General features: G+C 47.5%; 2 protein-coding genes and 1 non-coding gene across 17 annotated transcripts in view; 1 reads left to right on the top strand and 2 right to left on the bottom strand.

The window, feature by feature from the left end:
• Nucleotides 1–1,063: 1,063 nt before the first annotated feature.
• ARMC6 (armadillo repeat containing 6) lies at nucleotides 1,064–14,377 on the bottom strand. Of its 2 annotated transcripts, XM_039867949.1 has the most exons (8): nucleotides 14,238–14,377; nucleotides 9,878–10,047; nucleotides 9,491–9,573; nucleotides 4,900–5,473; nucleotides 3,743–3,888; nucleotides 3,191–3,322; nucleotides 2,812–2,949; nucleotides 1,064–1,772 (listed from the first exon to the last, which is right to left on the bottom strand). In XM_039867949.1, exons 2-8 carry the CDS (start codon nucleotides 10,011–10,013, stop codon nucleotides 1,560–1,562), a joined length of 1,422 nt encoding a protein of 473 aa, XP_039723883.1. In that variant the 5' UTR covers nucleotides 10,014–10,047; nucleotides 14,238–14,377; the 3' UTR covers nucleotides 1,064–1,559. The 2 variants fall into 2 exon arrangements, with proteins under 2 accessions (XP_039723883.1, XP_039723884.1); XM_039867950.1 differs by lacking the exon at nucleotides 2,812–2,949.
• On the bottom strand, nucleotides 8,076–8,194 carry LOC120606671 (5S ribosomal RNA). The gene has a single exon (XR_005653945.1). It is a non-coding gene; the product is annotated as a 5S ribosomal RNA (ribosomal RNA).
• SUGP2 (SURP and G-patch domain containing 2) overlaps nucleotides 14,297–25,781 on the top strand; it is a 24,131-nt gene continuing 12,646 nt past the window's right edge. For 9 of the 14 annotated variants that reach the window (XR_005653919.1, XR_005653917.1, XR_005653918.1 and 6 more), the window contains exons 1-5: nucleotides 14,623–14,728; nucleotides 16,095–16,226; nucleotides 19,417–21,021; nucleotides 24,001–24,121; nucleotides 24,947–25,431. Coding sequence is in view for 9 of the 14 variants with exons in the window: in XM_039867947.1 (XP_039723881.1) it covers nucleotides 16,106–16,226; nucleotides 19,417–21,021; nucleotides 24,001–24,121; nucleotides 24,947–25,431 (2,332 nt within the window). In the remaining 5 variants the exon portion in view is untranslated. The other 5 variants (XM_039867938.1, XM_039867939.1, XM_039867942.1 and 2 more) reach the window with 5 other exon arrangements.

The raw sequence follows: 25,781 nt of genomic DNA, 5'->3' as shown, positions 1-25,781 counted from the left end.
CAAGGGATCCTTCTTTTGCACACTAGCCAAGTACATGGTGATGGGAGTCAGGACAGGTTCACGTCAGCCCCACTGAGCTGGCAGGACCTGCCAGCTGGGGGCAAAGGAGACTTAGACACCACAGGGAGGTGGTGCCTCCACAGCTATGTGCGTCAGCCAACCAATTTCCATGGAAGCCAGGAGCCTTCTGGGAAGAGGGTTTGCACTGACGTCAAGGGTAGAATTGGAGCCCTTCTCAGGCTAGAGGAAGTGAATGACCATCAGTGGGGTCAGGGCTCTGAGAGAGAAAAGGAACTCTGAGGTTCAAGCTAGAGGGGCCGGGTATGGTGCCTGGAACCCACCAGGGATCTCAAGGTTGTTTTGATGCTGATGGGGCAACGCAGAATGCATGAGCGGTCAGGTGACCACGATATACCCTCCAAGTGACTGCAGAGAAGGAGAGTTGGGGTCTGCCAGGCACAGCTGCCTGGGGACCACCAGAACACTTGGGGGATAGAGTGGGCATTGGGGGCAGCAACAGTGATGTCCACCCTATGGATGGGGAAACTGAGGTTCAGAGAGGGAAGGTGGGCTGCCCAAGCCACCCAGCAGGCAAGGACCTTAATGTGGCCAGGAGAGAGAGTGCAGGAGAGTCTTCCCGGGGTTACTGAGGTGAAGCTAGTACAACTGGGTACCTCGCATATACCAGTCTACTCTAACACGGGGGGGGAGCCTCTATCCCTCCCCACACTCCCTGTTTTATGGAGGATCAAATTGAGGTTCAAAGAGGTTACATCACTTGCTGAAAGGCACATAGCTGAGTGGAGGCTGGATGCTGAGCTCTCCAGCACCCCAAGGTGGTGCTGGGTGGCTTGGGCAGCCCACCTTCCCTCTCTGAACCTCAGTTTCCCCATCTGCAGGCTCAGAAATAACAAGCTTGGCAACCACAGACCCGAGACTCATACGATTGTGATCCCAACAGACTGTCTGAGGGTAACACTGGATCCTATATTCCAGCTGTTCTCAAAACCATTCTGCTTTCCTCAGCGACCCCATGGCCTGCCCAAACAACTATCCTCAATCGTTCGACCAACAGTCTTTTATTACCACGCACCACTGGCTGCCCTGGGGCCCCAGAGGTGGATCAGCCTCAGTCCCTGCCCTTTGGCCAGCAGAGCAAGGTATCTGTGACCCATTTCAAATATGAAAAAAACAAGAGCAGGGCCAGAATGGACTTCAAGGGGGAGGAGCAGGATTCTTGCCCCACTCTGCCACTGGCCAGTGTAGATGCCAAATTTCAGATAGCTCTTTGCTCCAAGGAACACTGAGAAGGCCCTTCTGGTAGGAGAGGGCTTAGGGAATGGGCACGACAGGTGACACCAACACTGTCAGCTGGTGAGAGGAACATAGGACCTAGTGTAGACTCCTCACTATAAGGGGGTGCTCCCTTTCCACGCCTGTCAGAAAACACCTCTCACTAAGTGAGGGGAGGAATCTGGGGAGGGGCAGGACATGCATTGATCTCCCCATTTCCTGAGTCACTCGACTCACCCAGACTCATGGCCCAGACCAAGGCTGGGTCATGGTGCCAAGTTGCCCTTTTGGCCAGTCCACAGCTCTCGGAGTTCAACACGGCAGCCCAGGTCCCGCAGGGCAGCTTTGGCCACGTCCTCGCAGTCTCGGTGGATGGCACGGGCTTGTGCAATGAGTGCCTCCGCCCCCAGTTCCAGGATAGGCTGTGAGAATGCTTGGCTACGGGACACCAGGTTTCGGATCAGCATACAGGCCTGTTTCTGGAAGGGAAAGCAGGTGAGGGCTATAAGAAGGTGGGTGGAGCCCAGGGGTAGGGCCCACTCTGACCTAGTGGTCCTCTTCATAACGCAATCGGTCAATGATGATCACAGCCAGCATTCCTCAGGTTCTATACTGTGACTCATCAGGCCAGAGGCATCTCTTCACTTCATGCTCTCGGCAGGTATGGAGGCAGGACTAATCCCCTATCTCCCAGGTGAGGACACTAAACTTCAGGATGGCCAAGGGCTTGGCAGGTGGGGTTGATCCCTCAGGTGTGAATCCTCAGTCTCATAGACTCTGGCATGGGCCCCAGGGGAGGGCAGCAAAATAGTGGGAAAAGGGGGAGTACACAAGGCCCATCCTTCAATTACATTGTTACTCCTTCAGTCAACATTTGCAATCCTGCATATCTAATATGCGTGGGTGTCTAGAAGCCCCACAACAAGGCATCCACCACCAGCAGGAGAGCAGATGAGGAGCAGGTGAGGTGTGAGGGGCTCCCACCAGGGTGGTTGGGAGAGGACAAGGTGATGGGCCAAACAACGGCAATGGCATCTTGGGGAGGGACCAGAAGAGTGAAGGCCATAATAGGCCCAGAGCCTGGTGTGTCTAAAGCCCATGAGGAGGCCCCAGTGCTGGGGGCGTGCAAGAGTAGGAGGTGGGAGAGCCCAGGGCTTCAGGGAGGAGTGTGGGTTTCAGACCAGGGTTTGCGCATGGCCCCATCTACAGTTCAGCCCTGCCTACTCCCCAGTGAGGCGTGGACAGCAGACCAAGGCAGGGCTAGAACTGCCCCAAACCCCAGCAGAGCCCCATCTGCTCTCCCCTACCCCTCCTTCTCCCTAGATCTCTACAAAGGGCCTGCTAGGAAAGATCAAATGCAGGAAGAGCAAAACAGCAGAGACAGTACACTCTGGAGGATAGGATGTAGCTACAGGACTACAGTGATTGAAAAGAAGAATCTGTAAGTCTTGGGCTATGATGGGGATGGCTTCTGTCTGGCCCCCACCAGTCTCTTGCCCCTACTTCCCCCATGCCCACCTGCACGCCAGCTTCCTGTGGGTGTGCCTTCATGGCCTCCAGTGCGGCCTGAGCTCCACCGCCCTCCACGATGACCCGGCTGTTCTCTGGCTTACGCAAAGCCAGGACGCACAGGGCTGCACAGCTCTGCTCGCACACCTGCAGGGTGGGTCACAGGGATGACTGAGACCAGGCCAACAGACCCCAACAATCATCAGCTCCCCAAGGTGAGTGCCCTGCGACCTCATCTGGGCTGTATGGGTTCAGTAATAACAGGAATGGTACAAGGATGACAAAAATATCATTCAATCTCACCCCACACCCCCATTCTCCTAACCCCACTTCTCCCTCACCTCCACTTGAGGAAATGGGAAGAGCGTCACACAGATATAGGTGGTACCTGAGGACTAGCCAGGTGCCGGGTCATGGCAGCCACAATAGACTCTGTCCCGCCGGCATGGACAATGGCATCCTTCACATCATCGTTGCCTGCGATGGCCCGCAGGGCACTCAGCACCTGCTTCACAAGGTCCTGCATGGAAAGCATGAGGTGGTCACCCCTGGCTGGTCCCCCTCCTGTTGTGCCAGGAGCGTGCTGCTTGGTTGCTGTGTTGTGGAGGGTCTGGGCCAGGCCCCATGACACCCACTCTCATTCCTCCCACTCCTGGTAGAAAATACAAAGGTGCTAAAGGCCAGTAAGAGAGGGTGGATGGGTTTGTCTGTCCGCAAACTTTTTCTCAACCCATGGATCAATGAGAAGGAGAAACCACACTTTGGTTCTGAAGTCAGCAGACAGGGTCAGTGTGTTCTGACTCGGGCTTGTGTGGCTGGTAGGGGCCCAAAAGGCAGAGTTCCCTGGGAGGCTTGAGCCTCCCCCAAGTGTGGAGAAAAATGTCAAATCAAAACCGAGGCAAAGGGGATTTCACACCCTAAGATGGCTCTGGATACCCACTTGGTGGTCACTGCAGTTGGCCAGCAGGGCCACCAGGACACTGAGGCCCCCAAGGTCGACGACCTCCTGGCAGAACTCATTGCGGACAGCCAGGCGGGACAAGGTGCTGCAGAGCTCACTCAAGACACTGGGGTTGTCAGGGAATGCTGTAGAGAGGGAAAGAGAGGCACTGTGGGAATAAGAAGGGGGCAGAGGATCAGCCACTGCTCTGGCTCAGAGCTAGTGGTTCTGGTGCAGATCTTGCTCTACTCTCTGCCTTGGCCTGGTGGCTGCCTGACCCAGTAGAGCTTTAGTGAATACCAGGGGCTGCCCAAACCTGCAGTGCCTCCTGCTGGCTGCTGGGGAAGACACAAGAGGGGCCCTGCTCCCGCCTCACCAACTTGCTACGCCCCAGATAAATTCCAGACCAACTGACGGTATCACCTAAAAAAAGAAAACCGTAATAGTGCTATAATAAAACATCCAAGACTATTTTTACAGTCTTGGAGTGGGAATGACCTTTCTAAGCGCAACTGGAAACCCTCTCTGGGGGTGTGGAGGGGAGATTGAGGCAGGCCCACATCCCTGGCCAACAGGGCTGGCAACCTACACACAGGCCTGGCCATGGAGCCAGAGCCACAAGCAGGCTAGGAAAGGGAACTCATTCTTCTAGCTTATTCTGTGCATTCTTCTAGCTTATTCTGTGCATTGAACCCCAGACAGGCCTCTTCTGGTGGGTGCAGTGAACAGGGGGCTGGTGCTTTGAGATCTGACTGTCATCCGAGTCAAAAACATATACATGAATAAGAATTTGTGGCCAAGTGTCACCCGAAGTGTAAACTGCCACCTGGGACTGGTCACAGTGAGTGCTGGCAACATTTCCCCCATCTTTGAGAAACACCTTTGTTTTTCCCTTTGGGGAGCTCTCCCTACCCCACTCTCAATCTGTGGTTGGACAGAGCCAAGCTGCCTCCTCAAATGGCTTCAGACATAGGCATAGGACTTGGTCTTGGCCAGTGAGTGCTGGCCTGGACCTCTCCCAGAACAACTAGGAGTAAGAATATTGTTCCACAAGGGCTGCCATGTAGGTAGGACAAAGCTAAGAAAGTCAAGTGGAGCCTAGAGCCAAGCATGCCTGAAACAGTCCTAAGCTCTAACTCTAACTCTTGCTCTCTTACCTTTGGCAGCATCGATGAGCACCTTCAAGCCTCTGTTCTCCTGCACAATCATCTTGGCATGGTCATGGGCATGGCCGAAGGGCACACGGATGTCATCATCAAAGGTCATGATGCGGAGGGCCCAGCAGGCCTCCCTGACCACATCAGCACAGTGGCCATGCCGGGTGATGGCGCCAGTCAGCAGGGGCAGCACGCCAGCCTTCACCAGGCTCTGCCGATTCTGCTCGTGTTTCAGGCAGGCATGGCGTACACAGCGGATCCCAGAGCAGATTAGATCCGTCACTTCGGTGTTCTGGGCCAGCGTGGCCACCAGCAGCTTCAGGCCCTGGGTGTCTAGGAGATCGGGCTGACTGTCAATCAGGGCTGACAGGGCATTGAGGGCCTGCAGCAGGAGGCCCTGGTCACTCACTGCAGCCAGCTTCCAGGCAGCGAGGAGGATGGGGTAGGCACCCTTCTGGGCTGCCAGGAAGCGGCAGGCCTTATTCTGCTTGCACTGCTCGCAAAAGCGGGCAAGGTGTGCTGATACCTCCTGGGGGTGAGAGCAGGCAACAGATTCCTGTAGGTTGTCCAGGGCCTAGGGAACACGAGAGAAACCTCAGTGTCAGCTCTGCCCAAAGAGGGCCACAGCAACAGTGCTGCACTTCTATAGGATCCCACCTCTGGGGTTTGGGCCTGCACCAGAAGTTCTGTGGGGCCAGTTCCAAAGGTGGCAGCTCCCACACCTATGCTTCTAGGAGATTCAAAGGCCACATAGAGGGAAAGGCCCAGACCTCTTAGTGTCCCTGCCAAGGAGCCACACACATGAGTGCAGAGATATTAAACATTCTGGCCTTGGTTGCCACTGCCTGAGTGGCCTCACGTGAGACTAACAGGAGAACCATCCAGCTGAGTTCAGGCAACCCAGTGTAACTATAAGAAACAATGAAATGGCTAATTTTTGGGTTGTTTATTATGTGGTCATAACTAACCAACACACTCTCCAATGGCCAGCTCTCCAAAGACAAAAGCTGCCTTCACCAGATCTGCTCACACCACATGTCTCCTGTTTGTCTCTCTCATTCATTCCACAGATATTTACTGAGCATCTGCCAAATAAAACCACACTGTTGATTCACTCAAATTCAACTCTAAGACCTTGGGGGAAAAAATAATGATGAGAAAAAACAATCTGAATAGTACAGACAAGTCTAGCTGCTATTCAACTCCATGACCTCAGGGCCTGTCTTAGCAGGAGCCCAAGGCGAATCTGCACCCCTGGAGTTTCTGAAGTCATATGCACCCCACCCAGTGAGGATGATTTTACAAATGCCATCAGCCCAAACGCCTTTGATTTTGCTTGACTACCTTGAAAGGCGAGAATGCCTGTTAGCCAACCCTCACTGAGCCAAATTTGTGGACTTAAATGAGTATATGTTACAATGAAACTGAATATTAAAGAATAGGTTAAAACCAGAGCAGAAACCTGAATAGGCATTCCCCTAAAGAAGAATCATGAGTAGCCAATGACCACAGGAAAATGTGCTCCACATCACTAATCACCAGGGAAACGCAAATCAAAATCATAAGATACCATCACACCCTTCAAGGTAGCTACTATCAAAATAACAAGTGTTGACAGGAATGTGGAGAATTCAAGCCCTTGTTCATTGATGGTGGAATGTGAAATGGTGCAGCTTCTTTGGAAAATAGTATAGTTACCATATGATCTAGCAAACCCACTTCTGGGTATACACTCAAAAGAACTGAAAGCAGGGTTTCAAAGAGAATCCTTGTGCAGAGCAGCATTATTTAAAATAGACAAAAGGTGGAAGCAACCCAAGTGACCATCAATGGATAAATTAATAAACAAAATGTGGTCCATCCATACAATGGAATATTATTCAGCCATAAAAAGGAAAAAATTCTGACATATCCTACATCATGGATGAATTTGAGGACATTATGCTCAGTGAAATAAGCCAGTCATAAAAGTAAGTACTATATGATTCTACTTATATGCAGTCTCTAGAGTAGTCAGATTCATAGAGACATAAAGTAGATGGTGGATGCCAGGAGCTGGGGAAGTTGGGAATGGGAGTTAGTGTTTAATGGAGACAATTTCAGTTTGGGAAGATAAAAGAATCCTAAACGTGAATGGTGGTGATGGCTATACAATGATGTGAATGTACTTAATGCCACTGAACTGTGGACGTACAAATGGTTAGAATGGTAGGTTTTATGTTGACTATTTTACCATAAAAACAAACAAACAAACAAATGGAGGTTGTGGCATTTTAGCAGGAACCCTGCAAGAAACTTGAAAAGCATATGACACAAATGCCATTGATAACGCACACTACTTGAGTTACAATTACTCTATGTTTAGTTAGATAAGAGAGGATAAGAAACAACCAATATTTGCACACTGGTATCCATCAAAGAGATTTATGAGAAATCTCTTCTTGATCTGTTGTCTTCATGGTTGCTAGGTACTGCCTGCAACCTGACACTCAGCAGGCTAGTTGAGCAGAGAACAATTGCTAACGTGGATGTGGCAGAGCCAGCTGTGTTCCACCTGTGACAACTCCGCTTGGTGACAGGGCTTTGTTTACAAACCCTACAGTCATTCTCTCTGACTGGCAGCTTTTATTCTGCACTTCCCACATATAAAACTGGCCAGGCTCACTTTCTACTCAGAGTTCCGACACTTCATCTTGGTTTTATTTTTACAAGTCTGTTTGCAACAAACTTCATAACTCTATTAGATTCATTTCAAAAGGCGTCACTGAGTTGTATCTTTTTTCCCTCCACAGATAAGCATTTTTTGTGCATCAGAACTGAGACACATAAGCAGAGGTCAACAGTGCCATGGGCATGTGAGAAGAGGTTGGTTCAGTTGTAAGGTAGGAACAGGGCTGGGAGATGTGAACACCAATGTGTGTGACATCATCCCCAGGGAAGGGTAAGAAGGAGGCTGGTGAATGTACAGAACAGAGACTTTCAGATTTTACTATAAATGCTTGAGTATTGCTTGAATCTTTTATGCTAAAAACATATTCATGTTCTTCTCTAATGAAAAATAAATATTTATTTATTTATTTATATAATTTTATTTTTTTTTTAGGCAAAGCAACCCTTGGTTGACCTCATAGATTGCAAGGACCTTGTCAACTTACTATCTTATTTTTCCTTTTTTACACCTACAGCACCTGGTCTTCTTAGGTGGTCTCCCATCCAAGTACTAACCAGGCCCAACCTTGCTTAGCTTCTGAGATCAGATGGGATCAGGCTTGTTCAGGGTGGCATGGCCGTAGACAAAAAATAAAAATTTAAAAGTAAAATTAAGAAGAATAAAAGAGCAAAAGCTATAAACAAACAAGGAGTTTCCTATACTGCTGGTAGAAAACAGCTGAGCTATTCTCTGAGCTTGGCTTCCCTGGGAGAGGGACCAGGGTCTGGGTCCCAGCTTTGCTCCTCACTGGCTGTGACTATAGGAGAATTATTTATTCTTGAGAAGCTTCAGATTCTTGATCAGCAAAATAGACTAATCACAGGTTGAGATAACTCATTTTAAACATTTACCACAATGCAGAGCACTTCAGAAGTACTCAATGATTGCTAGAGACCATTGTTACTGAGATCCTTCATATATAAAGGGCATCTACAAATCAGTAAAAAAAAAAGATGAACCACAAGACAAGCTCATTTTAAAATACATTCATCCTTAGTGGCAAAGAAAACAATTAGATGATTTCATAAAACCTCTGAAAGGCAGGAGATGGTGGGGACCCTGATGACAAGGAGAAGTAAGCACCCTGACTTAGAGCTGGGATCATACCCAGGGCTGTCTCCTCCAACTTCCTCTTTTATTACACTCTCTCGCTGCCAGGAGAGTCATTTTATTCTCTTTGGATCTAAATTTCCCCATCTGTAAAATGGGGATAATAATCCCAACCTTGCAAGTGTATTTGAGAGAACAACTAATAGCACAAGAAAAGCACCTTGCACAGAAGTGAGTCCAAAACCTATTCTCAATAAACACTAGAAGTTTCTGCTGTTTTACCAACAGCTTACCACAGTTTGATAGATGACCTTAATGAAAAGTCTTAACCTCTGTGAGCTGTATTTTCCTTGTTTGGGTCACTGGAGAGCAAGGGCAGGCTCTGAGCCTCTGTTTCCCCATCAGTAATTCGGGGACAACATTACCTATTCTACAGGCCAGTTTAAATGCTAAGGGGACAGGATGCAATGTGCCAGTAAACAGTCAGTGCTCAATAGGTGACAGCCTTACTATAATCCCACTCCTTCTGAGCAAACTCATCGGTAGAAAGGCCAGAGAGAGGCTCCTCCATGGTGCCCTCTACCCCAAAGCTCCTAACACCAGGGACAATCATAAGTGCTGCCCACCCATGAGGCCTTGGATGTGGACTCAGGGAGCCCTGGCTGCAAATTCAGGCCTGCCTGCACATGCTGGGCAGGCCCTGACCTATAGAGCCTGCATCTGCTCTCTGGGAACCAGGGGAAAGGTGCCCCTGACAGACTGTTACAAGGTGATGGGTATAGAACCACGCGTGTAAGATCAGCCCTGCCCACATGGGCTGCCCCCTCCTACCTGCAGGATGGCATGTGTGGGCTCCTGGGGTCCATCCGCAGAGACTTTGGGTGCCATCTTTATAATGTTGCTCATATCAACCCCTGCGGGGAGGGTAGGGGAATCAGGAAGGAAGTGACAATTAAAATGAGACCCACCTAGAAGGATCCAGCCCTGTAGATGTCTGGGTAAGATCCAGGCAAGTAGAGGGTAGGTGCCAGCAAGGTGGGAACAGGTGTCCAGCCTGCCTGGGGCAGAGTGTGGAGAAGTAAAGGGGCCCAGGGCTGCCACACCAGGTGAGATGGAGCCACAGCAGGACAGCACTCTTGCACAATAAGAGCCATGGACCAGAGGGAACTGTCAGGCAAACAGCCAAACCAGCAATGGGACAGAGCCGCACCACATTACCTTGTGATTCAAACTGCTCCACGGCCTCTTTAACTGCCTCCTCTGGCCCCATCTCAAACTCCTCAATGTTCTCACGAACAGCTGCATCGAAGGTCTCCTGGGTGATGTGCTTGGAGGCCATCTTCATTCCTCCCATGTGGGGCTGCAGGCGCCTGACAGATGCTCCTGAGCTAAAAAGTTAAGGTGAGAAGAAAGCTTCATCAAGGGCAGGAGGGAAGCTGGGAGTCTGGCCACAATTTAAGGAGGATCTACTGGGGCTGAAGCTGTATGACCACCCTGGAAAAATTCTTACAACTTGGATCATAGGATAGGGTGATAGCCCAACATCCCTAGAACTTCTAAAAGTACAGAAGAGGAGAGGTAGTTTACTACATTTTATAAGAAAAGGTACTGTTAATATAATGTATTTCCTTATAATAATATAAAAAAATTGCAATAAAAATAAAATAGCTTAATAGTATTATGGTTTACTATAACATTATATAAAATAATAAACTAGTATTATATGTAATTCTATAATATAGTCATGTTATATAATTATAATATATTACATACATTATATGCAATTACATATTACTTTATTATATAGTTACATTTGTGCATAATTACATAAAATAATGTTATAATAGTATACTGTTATACTAATAAAATTTTAAAATAAAATTAAAAACAATAAGTAAATAAAAAGGAAGGATAATTCAAAAACTAATGGAAATACTTACCTGTAAGGGGAGGTAAAAAAAAAAAAAAGGTGGTAAGGAAAAGGAATAGAAGCTGGATTGTTCTCTCTGAATGTACCTTGTATTACAGGTTTGAATTTGGAACCCAGGTAAATGCTTTATGTGGTTAGGAAAAGAAATAAACCAATATAAACCAAAATAAAAATAAAAACAATCCCTAAAAAGCAAGAGTAAAATGAAGCCCATGAGTTTAATAGTGTCTCTGCACCTATCAGATCACTTCATGTGATTTTAAAACACAGTGATAGATAGAACCATATATTCTTACTGGAATATATGCTAAGGGTAGTATGAAATACAAAAGAGAATCTTCAACAGTTTCCACTAATCATGTTATTGGAAATATTAGTAATGTTATTCTGAAACTATCATAGATGTAGTAAATAAGTAACAATGTTTATGTCATTAGGTACCAGCATAAAAGAAAATTATAAGAAAAACAAAGAAGTAAAAACTCAGAATTCCTAAATTTAAATTGGAAGTATCAACACGCTCATTATATCCTCTTAATCAAACAAAAAAAAAAACCTCACAGTTTTCTTGTTTTATCAACTGAAAATGCCTAGAAGAAATGATATCACAGCAGCAATGGGCACCCTAAACACCAACTATAGACTCTAAATACCATAACCAGGGCTCCTGGAGGAATGGCTGGTTCCAGGTCTGGGCAGGAAATGGGCCAGAGGAACCTGGAGCATCTTGTGAGAACAGGATGCAAGGAAGCTTCTAAAGACCACTGAGTCCTATAAAAGGACTTAGGAACAAACCCTAAGGGGTGCCCACTAGCTAAAGATGGGATAAGTGAGCATTTAGAAAAAAAAAATCGATATCAAAATCAAAATCTATGCATTCATAATAGTACTAAAACAAACCCAGCTCATTCTAAAAAGTGGCAAGTAAAGAATCCAGCATTTATCCTGCTTCCCTCACACAAGTGGGTACCAGGTTATATAGAGAGGATGAGGGAAAGTTCTGCCCGTAGATGAATTTCATCTAATTGACCAAACAGGACAAATCTAGACAATAATCCCTGCAGGCTGCAAAACCACAAGGTGTAAAACTAATGGTGAATCAGACATCAGGTGAACAGTACCTGTGTCCACTGCATGACTGTATGATTTCATGTTATCGAAAGAGAAACTTAACACCACTTGCCTCCTGACCAGAATGAAATGCACCTGTGAAATCTTGCCAAAACCTCAGATTTGAATCTGACCACACATCCAGTAAAACTCTGTGCAACAACAGTGTTACGCATCTGTGCTATCCATGTGGGACTGAGGAGTTGAAATGTAGCTAGTGCGACTGAAGAACTGAACGTGTATTTTTACTTAATTTTAATTCATTTTAATGTAAATAGCCACAAGTGATGGGGCTACCATACTAAACAACGCAATTTTTGAGCTAATGACCAGTTTATAGGAAATTGAGGGCACATGGACACGCATGAAATTTAACTCAGGGAAGTTAATTTAACACTGATATGATTTTCTAATGTATGGTCCCCGATCAACTTCCTCAATTGTCTTATACGGTCTTTTAAAACAATGTCTTTTTTAGGTCCTGGGTCCATTCCAGAATCACACAACACATAAAGTGTGTTAGGGGGACAAGGTTACGGGGGTACTAGGACAGCAGTATGGGAATGTAGCAAAAATCTGAGTGCAAATATGGGCCATGTGAGAAATAGGCCACTCTAGCCCACACTCTTTATAGAAGTAGCACAGGATGTGAATATTCCATCTGTGTTTGTACAAACACTCCAGGGGAAGGAGGACAGGATCTGGGGCCAACTGCCCACAGGGGAACTCAAATCTCAGGTCTTCCACTTAACCTTACTGTTCATCGATTCCTTCATGAGTGACACAGAGATAATAAACACAGAATTTACCTCATAGGACAATAGTGAAAATTCGATCAGTTAATTCCTAAAAAGCACTTAGAACAGGATTTGGCATAGAGTAAAAGCTCAATAAATATTACCAATTAGTTCCTTTCCTTTGTGCTTAGGAGGTAATATGGCCAGTATATTTGTGAAGGTGGGGAGCTTAAGGGTATCAAACAGTCCACCTTGCTCCCTTGCAAATAGTTCCCCACTCCTTTCTGTCCCAGAACAGGGAGCCTGTTTAGGAGTTGCTAAGGGTTTTCAAGGTCAAAGGTGAAAAACAATATTAAGAATTTTCTGTTTCGAAAGTTTCTCAGTGGGGAGTCCAGGCTAGTGATGGTGCCACTGGAAGGACTCTGCTCCTGGCTCTGCCACCTGATGTTGCTTCCATCACAGTGGCTGTGCTTCAGACCCAGTGAGTGGCCATTCTGTCACAGAGGCAGGGTCTTATAAGGGGAATTGCTATTATGCCTACTTTACAGATGAAGAATCTGAAACTCAGAAAGAAACTGCCAGAAGTCATACAGGCAGTAAGAGGCCTGGCCATCAGGCAAACCTGCCTCATTAACACCATTCCTCTACCTGGGTCCTCTGAGGAGCTTCTGTCAGCACTTCTAGGCTGCCTCCTCCTGGGTAGCTTCCCTGGCCACTCAGATAGAGCCTGTGCTCTCTGGCTTTGCTCAGCATCCCCTACCCTACCCCATAAACCTCCCTCTACCCAGCCCTGAGTTCCCTGAGCTGGGGAGATCAGTGTCTGGCTCTGGGACCACCCCTATAGTCTTTTGGGATCTCCTAGGTCTGGCATGAGGCTGAGTGGGGGGATGAAAGTATCCATCTAGAGTGCATGAGAAAGATGGTGTCTGAAGATGGTCATCCTGAGAGCCACCTGGGGAAGAGACGGAGCCAGGAGCGGGGAGAAATTAGCAGCCCCTACGATGGGTCCAATGTGTTGAGGGAAAAGAAGGGAATTAGCAAGACCTCCAACTGACAGCCAGGGTTCTGCTCATCAAGAAAATGGTGCGCGGAAACATCGGGGACTGTGAATAATTTCTCATCTTCCTCCACCCGCCACATTCACCGATTCAGGCACTGTCCTCCCCAATGGGTGGCCTTGCCTGCTTCCTCCCTGCCACACCCTGCACATCTATGCACCACAGAGACCACTTTAGTCACCTGCTAAAAATCCTGCAGTGGCCGTCCCAACCCTCTCACAACAAAAACCAGTCTTCTTAACAAGCGCTTTTCCTGCCTAGTCCTCCACACCTGTGCTTCCCTGCTTCTTTCTCAACCTTCTCAGCTATCCAAGAGACATCCTTCATAATCACTCTGGTTAAAGCAGCCCCAGCTCTCCTTCCATATTTGAATATTATCTCTACCTGGAGCGACTTGGTTCATTTATTTGTTTGTACTGTCTAGCCTCATCCCCAACGAAATTAAACCTCCATGAGAGCTGGGCCCAGTCCATTTTGTTCTCTACCTTCTCCCCACTTTCTAGGACAGGGCTGGGGACGCAACAGGGATTCAGTCAGTACACAAGTACTGAATGAATGAAAAAAAAAAAAATGAAAAGAAAGCGGAGGCCAGTGACGTGGAGGATTTTGTCCCCGGGAGGATTCTGCGAATGTTTGTTTCCCCAAAACCAAGTCCCCGGGACGGCACACGGTCACCAGCCCAACCTTGCGGCGCCCACTCCCCGCCCCGCGCGCGAGAGATCTCGGCGGCTGCCGCTTCTCACCCGGTTTTCTCGGCCACGTGAGAAAGGGTGGGGCTCAGCGTCTGTCACCGGCAGCGCCACCTCAGGCCCCTTCCGGCCGCCGTAGGCGCGCAGGCGCGCTTGCGCCGCTCGCCTATCCTCCCTCAGCTAGGCGAACCGCACCCTGAGTGACTTAGGGTAACCGCGAACGCAGGTAAAGCCAGGAGAGCCAATAAGTGCGCAACGGCGACGTCTCTGCTGCTTTTTTCCGGGCTGTTCTCTGTTGTCACCTCCCCCAACAAAAAGATATTTCTCAGGAGAGTCCGCCCTGAAGAAACGGGCAGTGCGCCTGCGCAACAGGGCGCGGCGGCAGCCGCCTGTGCCTGAGCACCAGGGCTCCGCGGCGGCGTGCGCCTGCGCGGCGCTGCGGCGACCGTTGGCTCATTTGCATGTCCCCGCCTCGCGCGGCGGCGGCGACGGCTGAGGTGTCTTGAGGCGGCGGCGGGGGCGGCTCCGCGCGCGGAGGGCTCGGGGTGAGGCCCGGGCACGGGCGTCGTCGGTGGGAGGGCCCCGGGGTAAGGGACTCGGGCTCGGCCCCTGGGGGCCCCGCGTCCCCGCGGTTGCGCCGCTGGCTCGGCCCTCGGACTGCGCGGCGGCCGCGCCCCGGCCGGGTTGGCGCGAGGGGCCGTCTGCGGCCTCCCGGGCCCGACGCCCCCTTTTCTTCGTTCTCGGAGACCAGGAGGCAGGCAGGCCGCACTCAAAGAGGTTCATTCGTTCCCTTGCTCATTCATTCTACCCGAACCTGGAGCGGCCCTTCTTGTGAGGCGATCCCGGGGGCCAGGCTCTGTATCGGGCCCTTTGCCCTTTTTAACGGGTTCATTCCCTACAGCAGCCCCTACCGTTCGCTGCCCATTCTATAGATGGGGAAACAGAGGCATAGAAAGGTTAGGTCTCTTGATTTGGTTTCTGGCCGCCTGTCCCTGAGAGCCTGCCCTTTGCCAGGAGAGAACAAGGGAGCCCTAGGAAGAGGGCCGAAGGATAGAAAGGGGGTGATCGTTATAAGAAAGACTAAGGTAGGACCAGGCTTGGATCTTACATTAGAGATTTCAAGTTGGAAGGAATATCTTGATTAAGGACTGGCTGTCACTGGATTCCTCAGTGTCGCTCTTTCTCAGTCTTTCTACGTCTTTCTACTTAGTCTTCAGGACTTTATCGCCACTACCAGTGCCCTGTTTGCTAGGTTCCAGTCCAGGCTGGCTAACCTTGGTGGGTCACATAGCCTGAGACTCCCATTTGCTCTTCTGTTTAATGTCATTTGTAACAGGACCCACTTTTTTACTGGTTTTTGCAAGAAGTACATGAAATCATGGGAGTCCCTTCCTTTACAATTCTGTCACTAGCTCATTGTCACTATTCAGGGGATTCCTCCACTCACTCCTTGAGAGGCTTCTCTCAGAGGGGAAGTCAGTTCTCAGAGCTTCTTGGCCCTTTGTGGGAAAAGAGAGCAGTAACATCTTTCCTAACTACCATGTGCAGGGGTAATGTTCCCATTCCCCTAAACTGTTATGTTCAGTTACGTGTGTTGCTTAATGCAGTCTTCCAGCAACCCCAGGAGATAAGCACTGCTTTCGTAGAGCTTCTTTTAAAAGATTCTGAGGAAATGGGCTCAGAGAAGCTAAATAACTTGTCCAAGATGACCATGCTTACCTTGCTCTTATCAACCAACACACACCTGTGAGCATGAGAGCAGAGGCCCCATAAAATAATCCAACCTCTCTCTGAATTACCATGCCAGATTGTGAATTACTGCCTCATTACTTTGAGGATTAGGTGAAATAGCAGGCTCTGTAAGCATTAGTTGTCATTTTTAGTGTTTTTTTTTTCCCCCGTTCACTATAGGTTGGAGAAACATGGCAGCAAGGCGAATTGCACAGGAGAATTTTGATGCCGTATTACAAGAAAAGGCTAACCGATATCATATGGACCCCAGTGGTGAGGCTGCAGGCGAAGCTCTGCAGTTTAAAGCTCAAGGTAAATTAAAGTGCTTGATTTGGGGGAGGGGCCGGGCAGTAATGGGACATTTAGGATTGAGGCAGGAGGATTTCAGTGCCTTGAACAAACGGTGCAACTTCTAGGATCCTACATTCCATATTTTTTGAGGAGAAATGAAGTTTCCTCTGGGTGGGAAGAAGGTATTGTCATTGCCTGGAGCTTCTCTTCCCCAGATTCCCTTTGCTACCTAAAGAAGGGTTCTTGAATCAATCTCCTGGCTCCATCCCCACCAGCACTGCCCAGGTTTGAACTCTTAAGAGTTCTGACCTGGATTATTGAAATAATCTCCTGAACGGTCTCTCACCTTCTGGCTTCATCTCCCTCAAATCTGCTTTCACCACAGATCTGTTAATGCCAGCATTTCTGGCCAAGGCCCTGGAGCTCTCAGGGCTCACCACTTCGGAGTACATCCTCAAACCAGTACAGGAGCAGTGGTGTGTACAAGATAGGAAGGCATGGGAGGGCCTGTTGAGCTGCTAAGAGTAGGTCCTGCCTGAAAACATTTTCCTTTGAAAAGTTTTGAAACACCTTGCCAGCAGACTCAAAAATGATTGCAGGATGACATGGAGGTCCCTCACTACCACACGCAAGCCTCCCAACCCTCACTTTCTGCTTTGAGCTTTGTGTTTTAGTGCTACCGTGCTACCTGTCTATGCTTTGAATCCTTCCTTATCCCAGCTCTGCCTGGTTGATTCTCTGAGATACTCTAAGACCCAGCTCACAGGTGCCTTTTCCCAGGGAGCCCCGGCAGGCCTTGAGGTTGATTTGTTGCCTTCCCAGCTACAGGGAAGTACGCTGTGCACTCACTCCTCTGCTGTGGGCTGGCCTCCTTCTGACCTTGTCCCTAGGTCTGTGCTGCTCATTGCTGTACTAGCCCCTGAGCCAGCCTTGGCATGGTGGAAGATTTCTCAATGTTGGTTGAGTTTTAAGTGCTTGAAGTAGAGCTAACTTCTTACATGCTTTGGACCAGGAGAAACCAAGGTTCAGAGGCTGTCTCCTCATTCTGATTTACCAAAAATTTCATGAGTAGTACACAGAGAAGTACTTGTTGTAAAAGATATAAGAATTCAGAAGTAGTTAAGAGTAAAACATAGAAGTCCTGTTAGCTGCTTCCTTAACCTTCAGAGGTAACCATATTTGTGGTGGTCTGCATTCTTCAATTCTTTTAGCAATATATTTATGTAATCTTGAATACTTACCTGTATATATATATACACACACACAAACATATCCATATGTACATACACATTTTATGTATATGGAAATCTAAATCTTCATATCTTTATCTAGAGACTCAAAAACCAATACATATCTTATTATCTCAACAAAGTTTGGGGGAAAGGAAGCTAGAAACCAAGCAGGGTGCTAGGTGGTTCTGAAACCACCTCTTTGTCACAGAGCTGCATGGTCCATCAGTTGGCCTTTGTCTCTGCTCTACTCTGCACTTTTCCAATGCCTTGGTTTACAAGGCATCAGAAAACCCCACTGTGAAGAAAGCACTCGATCTCTAATGCTGCTGCCATCACCACACCATCAGTAGCCATCAGTACCTGCATTATCTCAGTGGACTCCTTGCTGGAACATCCAGATCCACTCTTGTCCCTTTTGATCTCTTCCCTGCACAGTAGCCAGTGAGGTCAAACCTCTGCTCTGGCTTTCCATCTCAAAGAACACTCCAGCATCCTGTTGAGGGCCTGACTTGATCTGATAACTCACTTCTGTTTTCATCTCCTGTTGTAGTGGTTCCTGAAATTTGCTGCGTATTAGAATTATTTGGGGCTTTTTTAAAAACTCCGATGCCCAGGTCAAACCCCATGCTAATTAATTAATTAAGGATGTGTGGCAGGGATCTCCAGGGACTCTAATGTGCAGCAGAATTTAGGAGCCGCCTTACCACGTTTTCCTCATTCCCTCTATTCCCTTCTGGCATGTTCTGCCCCTGTCGATCCCATGCTTCCTCCATAACTGCATGGCATGGCCCGTTATATCAGGCCTCTACTGCTCAATATATTGTCAGAGCTGCCCTCCTCCACCAGCCTGTCTAAAAATGGCTTTCTCTTTCAAGTTCCTACCTGCTTGATATTTCTTACTGATACTTCCTTATACCTAATGGATTTTTGTTTTTTGTTGGCTCATACAAGTGACAAGTCCAGGAGACTAGAGACTTTGCTGTCTCCTTTCCCTGCCTAGAGCAGTGCCCACACACAGTAGGTACTCAGTAAGTACTGTTAAGTAAATAACTTGAATTTATACAAAGATTTGGCTTCCTGTAGCCTCTTACCCCATTACTATGTCCTGGCATCTCTCTCTCCCTTTCCTTTTCATTGGACTAGGTAATAGAATATGATTCAAAGGCTAGAAAGTTAGAAAGGCACTCTGTGCAAAGTCTCCCTGAGGCCTATAGTTCACTTTTGTTCCTAGCTTTTTATAGAGTTTCTTTATATGTGAATAAGCAAATGCAAATATAGGTTCCTGTTTTCATTTCTACACAGAGGAGGACAAAAGCACATTATTCATTCTCTTGATGGTTTGTTTAGGTTCTGTCTTGCCTCTTATCTGCTTCAGTCTGTTTTTTCAGAGGTTTGGTTAGCCCAATGGACCTTTCCAAGGGAGTGTATCAGCCAGCTTTGGGTCAGATGCTCAGCTGTGGCCTGGTTGATTGTGGTGGGTACAGTGTCAGACGTGGCTCCTGCCTCAGTGGCACTGTATGCCGAGAGTCCCTACTAGGAGGCAAGAGGGGCTGGTAACCTCCAGAAAACCTGTGTGCTGTGTGATAGAGGTGGAGATACACAAGTATTCCAGTCACAGTAAAGAAGTCTAGGTTATTTGAGGACCAAATACCCTTCCCTGAGTCTTAAAGTGCGTAAACAAGATGCCTGCTGAGCCAGGTCTGGAGATCTGAATGAGTGAGGGACACTACGGCCCAGCTTTGGTGCACTGTCATCAAGGCAGATGCAGACCCAGTGCTTGTAGGTCTTTGTTTTTATAAGTAGTAAACCCAGATGTTTAAAGGAAGCCACACATGTTTTAAATGTTGGCAACAAATAGGAATTTATAAAATGCACTGAGGCAGATAAAGCATTCCAGCTAGCTGGTGGTCTGTAGACTGCCCATTTGCAGGCTCTGGTCTAAAGTACCTTTGTGTTTCCTTTTGGATTGTTTATTTCAGATCTTCTAAGGACAGTCCCAAGAGTCAGAGCAGATATGTATGATGACATTCACAGTGACAGCAGATACACTCTGGGTGGATCCGTAGGTCACTCTCGCGATGCTGGGAGAGAAGGCCTGAGAGGTGATGTGTTTCCAGGGCCTTCCTTCAGATCAAGTAACCCTTCTGTAAGTGAAGACAACTACTTTCGTAAAGAATGTGGTCGGGATCTGGAATTTTCCCACTCTGACTCCCGAGACCAGGTCTTTGGCCACCGGAAATTGGGACATTTCCGTTCTCCAGACTGGAAATTTACACTTCGTGGCTCTTGGGAACAAGACTTTGGCCACCCAGTTCCTCAAGAATCCTGGTCACAGGAATTTAATTTTGGTCCTTCTGCACTACTGGGAGACTTTGGCTCTTCCAGGCTGATTGAGAAAGAGTGTTTGGAGAAAGAAAGTCGCGATTATGATGTGGACCGTCCAGGAGAGGCAGACTCTGTGCTCAGGGGCAGTGGCCAAGTCCAGGGCAGAGGCCGAGTTTTAAACATCGTTGACCAGGAGGGTGCACTCTTAGGAAAAGGGGAGACTCAGGGCCTGCTCACACCTAAAGGGGGAGTCGGGAAACTTGTCACGCTGAGAAGTGTGAGCACGAAAAAAGTACCCACTATAAATCGTATTACTCCCAAAACTCAGGGCACTAACCAAATTCAGAAAACCACCCCAAGCTCTGATGTGACCCTAGGGACAAACCCAGGGACTGAAGATATCCAATTCCCTACTCAGAAGATCCCTCTAGGGCTCAATCTGAAGGACTTTCGGCTCCCCAGAAGAAAGATGAGCTTCGACCTCATAGATAAGTCTGATGTTTTTTCAAGATTTGGGATAGAAATAATCAAATGGGCAGGATTCCATACCATAAAAGATGATGTTAAATTTTCCCAGCTTTTCCAGACTCTCTTTGAACTTGAAACTGAAACCTGTGCTAAAATGCTCGCCTCATTCAAATGCTCCTTAAAACCAGAGCACAGAGATTTTTGCTTTTTTACTATCAAATTTTTAAAGCACTCTGCTTTGAAAACACCCAGAGTCGATAATGAGTTTTTAAACATGCTTTTGGACAAAGGTGCTGTGAAGACCAAAAATTGCTTTTTCGAAATCATAAAGCCCTTTGACAAGTACATAATGAGACTTCAAGACCGGCTTCTGAAGAGTGTCACACCCCTGCTCATGGCCTGCAATGCCTATGAGCTGAGTGTCAAAATGAAAACCCTCACTAACCCCCTGGACTTAGCTGTTGCCCTGGAGACCACCAATTCTCTCTGCCGGAAGTCTTTGGCCCTTTTGGGACAGACGTTCTCCTTGGCCTCTTCTTTCCGGCAAGAGAAAATTTTAGAAGCTGTCGGTCTCCAAGATATAGCTCCCTCTCCTGCTTCATTTCCAAACTTCGAGGACTCCACTCTGTTTGGGAGAGAGTACATAGATCACCTGAAGGCCTGGCTGGTCAGCAGTGGCTATCCACTCCAGGTCAAGAAAACCGAACCTGAGGCAACTCGAGATGAAGAGAAAACAGTTCCTCCTATCAAAGCCGAAACTCAGGCCAAGGCTCTGAGTGGTCTGAATGATGGTAAGGAAAGCAGCAAAAGTTCCAGTTTGTTATCTGTTTTTCGTGTGTGTGTGTGTGTGTGTGTGTTGTAATGTCTCTTATTCTCTTTGAGGTGTTTACACAGAAGTTCTTTGGAAACAAATTAGAATTTTAGTAGAAAACTCAAATTGGCCAGTGTACATGTCTGCCATTCATTCCACAAGCACGTATGAGGAATCTTCTGTCTACGACAGAAGTCCTTAAACGTTTCTGGGTCATAGACTCCATTGGAAATCTAATGAAAAGCTGCAGCTCTTACCAAAAAAAATATACATGTTTTTGTACACAACTTGCCTGCACTTTCTGAGGGTTTTGTACCATCCTGCAGCCAAGGTTAAGAAGCCCTGTTCCAACTGGTTCCCCCACCCCAGGGTATTCCTGGAAGGAAAAGTAAATGCTAGGCACTGTCTCTGAAGAGTCCCAGGATCCTGAGGGAAAGAAATCACGAAAACTAGCCCCTTCTGTGCTAGGATAATGAGGAACGTGGGAGAGGTCCCAAGCTAGTCTAACCTGGGGAGTTAGGGAGGCCATATTTGAGCTGTATTGAGGGACAGACAGAAGTCAGCCAAGTCTATCCAGGTGGTGGAGGCACTCACTCACTGTTTTAGACTGGCCAAAAATTAGCAGCAGATCCTTTAGGTACACCTAGAAACCTACAGTTAACAGTTGGCTTACAGGGAAGGGAGCAGGCCAAGAAGGAGATAATAGATACAACTGGCTGTTTGATGTTCCTTTTCCTTTCCCCTTATCCCCCAGGATGGCTGCTTTCATAGTCCAAACATCCCAGGGCTCATGAGCACATGTAGTGGCCATGTCTTCTTTCTTCCTGATGTGGTTTTCTGCTTGCATTACCCAAGACCAGTGAGGAAGTTACATTTGTCCCTGAATCTCTTTACTCCTCTACACCCTCGTGTAGCTCCTACTGCACAGGCACTGATAGGTCCCACCACAGGCGGCCACACCTACTAGAGAGGGAGCTTTCCAGAAAAGGGCTTAGGACTGACACAGGCCATCTCCTCTGCACACTCTCCAGCATGGTGGAGCAGAAAGTCAGTGTAACAGTGATACTGGAGAAAAAAGTCACCCATAACCTAAAGTTGTCCACCACTGTCCTATTGTGGTGCTGCCAGGCAGGTGGGCCTGCCTGTGCAGTCCGAAAACACTACTGCTCGCTTTTACAAGATTGTCATAGGCCCTTTTTGTGTTTCTACAACTCACTACATCGTGACATTGACCTAACAAATTACCATACCTTTCCCTTGATGTTGGACTCATGCTACCTTTTAGAGGCTTCTGAGGCCGGTTAGAGCTGCTGTTCCCTTATAATCGGTGTCTACAAGCCTTGGCTATCTGGACAGCAGGTGGACAGCGCCAGTACTGCCCCACCACTGTTTCTGTTACTGTTAGAAATGTTGGGATGACATCTTTGGTTGAATTTATTATTACTATTATTTTTAATTTTTATTTTATTTTAACAGGCAAGGAAGACTCTTTTTTTAACTTTTTTTTTTAATTCCCCCCACACCCTCCACTTCCACCCTGACCTACGGATGTTGCCGTCTCCCCTTTAAGAATTGGATCTCTGAAGGCGGGGCGTCTCCTCTTACACACTCGTGTTACACACCTGGGACCTGGCGTACCTGGGGCCTGGCACACCCAGGGGACCAGGCGCGCCCGGAGTACGGGCTATGGCTCCACTGGGGCTCGAACCCAGGACCTTCTGTGTGTAAAGCAGACGTGCTAAACACTACTCTATGGAACCACCCCTAATTTTTATTTTTAAATTCTTTAACAAATACAGTCTCAGGAGGATTGCTGGGACCTACTTTCTGATGCTATTGTCATCGTCTCTAGAAATGGTTGCAGTAACCCACAAATTGCTTTTATCTCTGAAAGCTTCTGACTTTGGACCTCTTATTCTTTTGTAAAATGATGTAAAATTAGCCTAAAACAACAACAAAACAATTTCAAAATGGAAATACTTGCAATAACTGACAATTGAAAGACTTACCCTGTATAAAGCGCTCCCACCGATGTTTAAAATAAGCTCAAAGCTACAACTCAGACATAGGCAAAGACAGGACAGTACAGTTACGCCACAGAACAAACTGGAAAACCTTTCCAGTTCGGGAGTGGTTTTTATTGAATGAACTATTCTGTGCAAATAGCAGAAAACTAAATAATCTTATTATTTGAGGACACTTGCAATAACTGACAATTGAAGAAGATGCTCTTCTGTGTTGCTGGTGGCATTGTAAATTACAGCCATATTGTAGGAAATTCATACTTTAAAAAATGTTTTCATACATTCAGCGAATATTTTCTGTAAACACCTATCTTGGGACTGTTGACTTTTAATTGGGAAATTTTTCTCATAAGTCTATATACATATGTTTTCTGATTACAGAACACTCATATGTTTATATTTCGTAGATAAAATGAAATTGCGACATTTACCACCCATAGAAAATGCCTGTTAATTTTCTGGTACATTTCCTTTTTTTTTTTTTTTTTTGTATCCATATTTGTATATCTTTTCTTCCCTCTTTCCTACTGGAAATCACAGCCTAGATCAACTTTTTGCATACTTTATACCTAAACACATTTTGTATCTTTAATATTGTGAACATTCAAGTTAGGTGATACAGGAGAAGTGGTATGGATTTGCTACATACCATTTCCTTCTATAAAACATATACATACATTTTTCTTTACAGTCATTATAAGCCTGTGACTGTTTCTGTCCTTGTGGTTATGCTATTATAACTTTTGGGAGGATATTTTGCATATTGGTTTCTAGAGTAACATGCCGCTTTCCTTTTCTCAACGCTGGTCTCATGACGAGGATTTCGGTTGCTGGTGCCTGCTTAGGCTCCATCCTAAGCCCCGACTCTGTCCTGGTCTTGCCAGGCCCCACATGGTCCAATGTGTTTCTCAGAAAAGCCCTTGCGTGTGTTCCAGCTGTCCCCCAGCGAGCAGATCACAAGGTGGTGGACACCATTGACCAGCTGGTCACACGTGTCATCGGAGGCTGCCTATCTCCTAAAGAGAGAGCTCTTCTCAAGGAGGACCCTGCTTACTGGTAGGTCTCTAAATGTTGAACCTCTAAATCCTTCCCATAGAGCACATGGCAATGTTTGTATTGCTCTGATGGTGTTCAGAACAGAAAGTGAGATGTTTATTTTGAGCAGTAGCGTCAGCTAGTGGGAAGAGCACGAGGTTGGGTCAGGTTCACCTGGGTTCATGCACCAGCCCTGTTGTAGACCTGCTGTGTGGTCTTGTTGGGCTTGGAGCTCCACATCTCTGTTGTGCTGGTGTAAGGATGAGCTGAGGTGTGTATGCAAAATGCTTGTATAAGATGAGGGATATGTCACAGCAGCTGTCTGTGATTTATTGCAACTGTTAGTGAAAATGTCTCTTGCCTTACTGCCTCTTCACATGAATAGAATAACTTTTTAAATTAAAAGTTTTCATTATAAATACAGTACTTATTAGAGAAAGTGATACAATTGAAAGGTAGCTGAGAGCCCACCATTTGAAGGGTGTCATTTCTGAAAATGGCATCCTGGAGTGATGCCTATAGTGTCCTAGTAGCAGAATGCTTCCATGGCTCCAAGGTGACTGATTTCTGTTGTGAAACTATTAGGAGTTAAGAGCTCCTTCCTGGCTGCTGATGACAGAAACAGAGGAGGAATCCATCACTGCTGAAAGCTCCTTGTTGCCCTCTGGTCTCTCTAGGCAGGGGAGGTGACCTGGGCCCAGCTCTGGGTCCTTGGTGGAGCCAGGCAGAGCCTTGGACAGCAGGGAAGCCATCATGTAGAAAGGGATTGCAGAAGTGTATTTGTAGCAGTGAATTGGTCATGCTGGTGTTTTAGCAGTGTCGTCCTGTACCTGTTTTGTTACATAGGTTTTTGTCCGATGATAGTAGTCTAGAGTATAAATACTATAAGCTGAAACTGGCAGAAGCGCAGCGGATGAGTCAGACCTTGCCAGGAGCTGATCAGAAGCCATTGGCGGCAGAGTGTGCAGTCCGAGCCATGCTGTATGCCCGGGCAGTCCGGAGCCTCAAGAAGAGGCTGCTCCCAGGGCGGCGGCGCGGGCCCCTCCGAGCTCAGGGTCTCCAAGGCTGGAAGGTGAGGAGAGCAACCACTGGGACCCAGACCCTCCTATCCTCGGGCACCAGGCTGAAACACCACACCCGGCAGGCTCCAGGCTCCTTACAGGGAAAGCCACCCCAACCAGATGGAAGTGATGCTGCCAAGGACTGCCCACAAGACCCAGGCGGACCTTCTCAGGACCTCAGCCCAGAAGCTGCAGGCCCATCTCCCAAGCCAGCAGGAGTAGATGAATCTGAAGCCCCTCAGAGCTCCTCTCCCTGCCTATCTTCTGATGGTGGGTGTTCACTCCTGTTCCCTTCCTCTGGGCCCCAGCCCCAACTCTTCCAGGAGTCTCCGCCAAGAGGGGATTGTAGCCTCAGTGGTCTAGGCAGTGGGCAGTAGCAACAGGGACCTAGCCAGGATGGGTTCATAAGGAAGTGCTTTCTCTCCTCTTTGAAGGGGCTGCCCAAGAGTCCTGGTGTACCCTTCCTCCTGTTCTGAGGGTTGAGCTAACACAGGTTGCTGCCCAGTGACTCTGTCTCCCTGCAAGGTTTTACTGCTGGCCACATGTGCCAGTCTGTGGCTGTGAGCTCGTTGATCCACTTTTCTCTGTTCTTGCCTCCTTTATATTCCATAAGGATGCCC

The sequence above is a fragment of the Pteropus medius genome, unplaced genomic scaffold (genome assembly GCF_902729225.1).
Source record: "Pteropus medius unplaced genomic scaffold, Ma_sr-lr_union100, whole genome shotgun sequence".
NCBI lineage: Eukaryota > Metazoa > Chordata > Mammalia > Chiroptera > Pteropodidae > Pteropus > Pteropus medius.
Note: the sequence above shows the minus strand (reverse complement) of the source record. Positions and strands in the feature narration are given on the sequence as shown.

Bases quoted from the DNA above. Each gene is read 5' to 3' on its own strand.
- ARMC6 (XM_039867949.1), bottom strand. From the start codon at position 10,013: ATGGGAGGAATGAAGATGGCCTCCAAGCACATCACCCAGGAGACCTTC. The intron at 5,474-9,490 runs GTAGGAGGGGGC...CGTGTTCCCTAG, and splicing joins CCACACATGCCATCCTGCAG to GCCCTGGACAACCTACAGGA. The intron at 1,773-2,811 runs GTGGGCATGGGG...TTTCCCTTCCAG, and splicing joins CACAGGAAGCTGGCGTGCAG to AAACAGGCCTGTATGCTGAT.